Source organism: Caretta caretta, chromosome 5 (assembly GCF_965140235.1).
Source record: "Caretta caretta isolate rCarCar2 chromosome 5, rCarCar1.hap1, whole genome shotgun sequence".
Lineage (NCBI taxonomy): Eukaryota > Metazoa > Chordata > Testudines > Cheloniidae > Caretta > Caretta caretta.
This window is the reverse complement of record NC_134210.1, coordinates 125,988,688-125,994,089: the sequence shown is the minus strand read 5'-3', so window position 1 is coordinate 125,994,089 and position 5,402 is coordinate 125,988,688. Positions and strand designations below refer to the sequence as shown.

At 49.6% G+C, this 5,402-nt stretch overlaps 1 protein-coding gene across 1 annotated transcript; it reads left to right on the top strand.

The window, feature by feature from the left end:
- Window positions 1-1,895: 1,895 nt before the first annotated feature.
- Window positions 1,896-5,045, top strand: TOMM5 (translocase of outer mitochondrial membrane 5). Its single transcript, XM_048851263.2, has 2 exons — window positions 1,896-2,176; window positions 4,459-5,045. The coding sequence occupies exons 1-2, from the start codon at window positions 2,056-2,058 to the stop codon at window positions 4,491-4,493; spliced, it is 156 nt and encodes a 51-aa protein (XP_048707220.1). The 5' UTR covers window positions 1,896-2,055; the 3' UTR covers window positions 4,494-5,045.
- The last annotated feature ends 357 nt before the right edge of the window (window positions 5,046-5,402 follow it).

The window sequence follows — 5,402 nt, the reverse complement described above, 5'->3', positions numbered from 1 at the left end:
ACTGCAGTTACAAGAGAACAATTTCAAGCTGCTTGTTCAGCGTGTCCAATTCAATAAAAACTACGGGAATTTCTGACAAAGAGATGGCCCAGTCACCCTAAAAACCTTGACCCAGTTTTGCTGCCTTATTTTAGAGTTCAGGATGAACTTTCTTTGTTTGATGGCTGTGTGCTACAAGGTACACACCGGCTCCTTGTGCCAGAAGAATTACAGTCAAAACTCATACACCTGGCACACGATTCTCATCAAGGAATTGTCCGAACCAAACGACGACACGGGATCTGTATTGGTGGCCAGGGATGGACTCTCAAACTGAAGCACTCATAAAATCCTGTGTCACTTGCCAAATGCATGATAAGACAGCAGTGACATGTACCCCTCCATTACAGCCCGTTTCTCTTCTTGAATCTGCATGGGAAAAAGTGGCGATTGACATTGTAGAACCCTTTGATACTGCTCCAATTGACTGCCGTTATGCCATCACTTTAATAGACTATTTCAGTAAATGGCCTTAGGTAGCGTTTACATCACAAATCTCTTCTGCTACAGTAATTAAGTTCCTCTCTTCAGTTTTTAACAGGGAAGGTAACCCCAAAGAACTGGTTTCAGATAATGGTAGTCAATTTACTTCCCTGGAGTTTGAAACTTTTCTAGCACAGAGGAACATTTTACACAGAAGGTCATCCCTATATTACCCTCAAGCCAATGGGGAAATCGAATGATTTAACAGAAGTTTGAAAGAGAGTTTGCAAACGGCTAAACTGCAAGGGCGATTGTGGATACCCTTCACTACTGATTTCTTGCAAGCATACTGGGCTCCACGACATGCCACAACACAAAGATCACCCGCAGAGTTACTGCATGGGAAACAGATGAATACTAAACTGAACATTGCTGGATTGTTAAATGCATGACCTGGTGCCCCAAATGAGGATGATGTGGGAAAAACAGTTGAACAGAACCAAGCAAAGTCTAAGGCTTTCACAGATAAGCGGTGGGGTGCTAAGGAACCAAAGTTTGAGTGGTTCCTTCGTTAGAATACGAAAACCTGGAATTTTACGCAAATTCACAGAGACCATAAATTCACAGCTCCTCTTAAAATCATAGAGAAGAAGGGACCTATCGACTTTCGGATGGGCGGGTATGGAATGCTTCTTATCTTGCACCTGCCTATGAGGAGATGATGCCAACACCCAGTCTGCATTGGATGACTTCACCGTAGCACCAACACAAGACATCGCACTGGAACCGGGGCTTGAGAGACGGTCTGTCAGACCCAGACGGCCACCTGTCTGGACTAGAGGCTACGTTATGTAGTATCGACACCATTTTCAGTGTAATAGTTCTGCCAACAGTATAGCGTCTTCTTTCATATTTGTTCCTGTGGTGAGAACAATAATGTTTATTTTAATTGGGAGGGTTTCTTAAGCGAGGCGGGAACGTGGTGTTTAGATGTTGCTTGTAATTATTAGCCTTGGGAGCCCCGGCTGTCGGGAGCCTGAAAGGCCTGGAAACAGGAAGAGGAGCTGAGCGGCCGGGAGAGAGCTACCGGCGGTGCAGCAGCAGCTTGGTAAGGAGGTTTCCACTTCGCAAATAAAGGCCCGTTGAAGCCGGTTAGTGCCTTGGCTGGCACAACGCCCCGCTAGGCGCGACTGTGGGGCCTGCGCTGGGCCGGGGCTCAGACGAGAGGCTCACAGCGGTCCCCTCTGGCTTTGAACCCACACAGCCGCCGGCCGGCCAGACCCGCCCCCGCTCTGCGGCGCCCACAGAGCCGCTCGGTGCACAGCGCCTCCTGCCCCACCCCCACCCAGGCTTCAGTGCGGCTCCCGCGCATGCTCCCGCGACGGCTCCATGGGCGCCACGCCGCTCCGTCGTCACGTGACTCGCTCCCGGCCTTTCCTCCGCCCCTGCGCGGAGTGACGGCGAAGGGGTTGTGACCGGGAAGGTCCCTGCTGAGGCGCCGTAGCGCGGGCGGGGCCAGAGGGCGGAGCGGGGCAGCAGCGCCCGCCGCAGTCCCGGCCACCACAAAGCCCGAGCTGCCCGGCCGCCGCCGCCATGTTCCGGATCGAGGGGCTGGGGCCCAAGATGGACCCGGAGGAGCTGAAGCGGAAGATGCGGCAGGATGTTCTCAGCTCGGTCCGCACCTTCCTCATCTACGTGGCGCTGCTGCGGATCAGTGAGTGGCGGGCGGGGCGCGCGCTGCCCCTTCCCCTCCCCCAGGGCCTCGCCACCAGCCGCCCGCCCCACGTGGGCGCGCGCTGTCCCCTCCTCCCCCCCGCCCCCCCCGCCCGTGACCCGGCCGGCGCTCGGGGCGCGCTCCGCACGTGCCGTGCCCGCCCGTGGGGCGCAGCGCGGAGCCGGCAGGCGCGGGGAACCCTCGGGCTCGGGCGGGCGGGCAGCGGGCAGCGGCAGCAGCGCCGGGGGCGGGGCGCGGGGCCGGGGCGCTGGGCTGCTCGCCGGGGCCCGTGCTGGTGCCGCGGCCCCTGCTGATGGCCGTGCAGGCACCCCGCGGCCAGCTGCACCCCAGCGGGGGACGCTGCGGGGACGCTGGGGTGCAGCCGGCTGTGCAGCCCGCCGCAAAAGCCCCAAGCTGCCTTGGGCCGGCCGGAGACCTCCTGCCCCCGGCGAAGGGCGCGCCTGGCGGTAGCGAAAACAGGGCGTCGGGGAGAGTCTCCCGGCTTTTCGCATGTGCAGATCAGGAGTCAAGTTTTAAAGCCTGGAAAGACAGAAAAAACTAAGGGCCTCAGTGTACGGCCCCGGGGCCGCGCTGCCCCGCGGGGCTTGGAGCCTGTCGCTGCAGCGAATCGTTCGCCGGGCCCGACACGGACGGGGAGCGGCTCACGTTCGTTTTACAAGGGTCGTTCTCCTGGATCTCTCTGCCCCACGGCTCTCTCAGTAAACGTGCCCGGGGTGACTGTCTCCTGGTGCAGCTCTTTGGCTGTCAGACCTCAGAATAGCTTCTTAAATTCTGGGTTCTCTAACACTAGTTCTGTCTTCAAAGTAAACCTTCTACTCAGCTCCTTAAAATGTGACGTTATTAGTTGTAACACTGAACTTGTACTTCTGCAGGCCCTCAAGCCATTAAGGTATCGATCACCCTTAAAAAAGAAAAAAGCTAAGAGTAAGAGGGAGGCACACCAAAAGAGGGCATTCCTGTCCATTATAAGAAAAGGAGTACTTGTGGCACCTTAGAGACTAACCAATTTATTTGAGCATGAGCTTTCGTGAGCTACAGCTCAGCTCACGAAAGCTCATGCTCAAATAAATTGGTTAGTCTCTAAGGTGCCACAAGTACTCCTTTTCTTTTTGCGAATACAGACTAACACGGCTGTTCCTCTGAAACATGTCCATTATAGTGTGTTGCATTTGTCAAGTAATGGAATAATTACCCCTTGTCAGCAAAGCAAAGTGAGACTGACATATAGTTTACTACAAAGGCAAGAAAACGCAGCAACATAATACTGTTTTGCTGTGTGCATTGTATGTTCATGTAAAAGCATTGGTGTGTACGAGTAATTCATTGAGTTAGGATCCTTTAAATATTCACCATACATGTAATTAGATGGGTAAAGGAACATTCTTACAGGAAGACACGCTACTATCCTCTTTACAGATGACTTGCAAAGGGAAAACTGGGTTGATCCTGGTGTCTGCTGCTTTATCATGTACAAGAGCCTGAATGGATTGATGTTTTTGCTTGTTGGGTTTTTTTAAGCCCTAAAAATAACATGTCAATTAGAGCAATGTTGAAACTGACAGATTTCCTCCAAACTAAGTTAAACAGGTGTTAACAAATCTACTAACAATCTCAATAAAAATTATTCTTCATGCAGGTCTGATCTGCACTAGAAACTTGCTTTGTGGGTTTTTTATGACCTTTTTATACTGCAAAAATTGCGTTTGCTGGTGTGGTTTATTTTGTTCATGGAACTGGTATGAGCTAGACAAGCAAAAGCACATTTTTGCTAGTGTAAACTGCATCTGCACTAGGAGGGTTTGCCAGTATAGCTGTACTTCCAGACCCTTTCTAATGTACAGAAGGCCCAAGTCTAACTTCCTTGGCACTCTAATTTCTTCATCCTGCCAACTCTTCCAGAAAGCAGTCTAGTTAGTGTAGTAGATCTGAATTTATAATGTAAAAAGCAAGCAAAATCCTCCTAACTTCTGAGCCTCCTTCATACACCCCCCATAGGAAGCCAGCTGGGGGGGGAGGGAGGATGGGGTGCAAGCACCCATTTTGTTTTCTTTGCAGGTCACTTTTCAAGACCTTGCTTGAGGTTCTTGCTCAGGTGTTGCTCAGGTTCTTGCTTTGCTCAATGGGAGATCATCAATTTGTGGACAAACAGCAAGTTTAGTTTTTTCCTTGAGATAGGCAGAGTAAATTGTATGCCTAAAACAACTTGTAATCCTGTGTAGTTGAACTAAAAATCTATATCTTGCTTGTACATTCTTTTTCAGCTCCATATATCTTAAAGAAATTGGATAATATATGAATACAGAAGAGCTACAAAGACTGGATACATGGAAACACAAAGGATTGTGGCTGCCTTTCTGTTAATAAACAAGATGCAAAAGGCAGACTTCACATACCGAATGGATCTAAAAATTTCATTTAAGCATATTTGACTTTGTGAGAGCAATGGCCTAGCTGGAAGTATGGAAAATGGTTATTGTCCTTCTGATTGATTTCAAGTCATGTAATGCTCCCATGTGGCGGCATATCTCTATTTGTGCTGGTACAGCCCTTGTCTTGTGTCCAGAAATTGCATCATACTCCATTTTTGTAAGAAGTATTAAGTGCAAACAGATTTCTTTGTTCTGGAGCTACCTCTAAAATAACACAGTGCTATGGCTGTCAATCTTACTGAACCTGTCTGTGTGAAAAATGAACTTGTTTGGATCCCTAAACTCCATCTAGGAAGCTGTTAACTTGAATCCAGTTAGTTGATTTTTTTATTTTTTGTTGAAATAAAATGGAATAACAAGTCTGTGATTTCAGGCACAGTTCTATTGCTTTATTTTTAATAAAATCAGTTACAGTAGAAGGCTCGTGGGATCTTTTTTACTCCCATCTCCTCACCAAAGTCGTCTTTCCCAAAAGTGTTTCTCATGTATGGAGTTGAGGGAGGGAGGTGTGTGTGGGGATTGGGAAAAGCAGAGATGATAGCAAGAATGAGGAAGGGGATAGGAAATGCAGTGCTTGTACCTTTTTAAGTAGGAGACTGTTCATGCCCTGAAAAGCTTACAGTCAAAATAGACAGGACAGATAAAAGGTAGATGGGGAAATAGTGACACAAAGAAGGGAAGTCACCCGGAAAGTGAGTGGCACAGCAGGAGTTAAACTCACGTCTCCTGTGCTCCAGTCTTGTGCTCTGTTCATTAGACCGTGCAGCCTCTGGTTC

Coding starts and splice junctions, on each gene's coding strand:
- TOMM5 (XM_048851263.2), top strand. CDS start 2,056: ATGTTCCGGATCGAGGGGCTGGGGCCCAAGATGGACCCGGAGGAGCTG. Junction 2,177..4,458: donor CGTGGCGCTGCTGCGGATCA/GTGAGTGGCGGG, acceptor ATTCTTTTTCAG/CTCCATATATCTTAAAGAAA.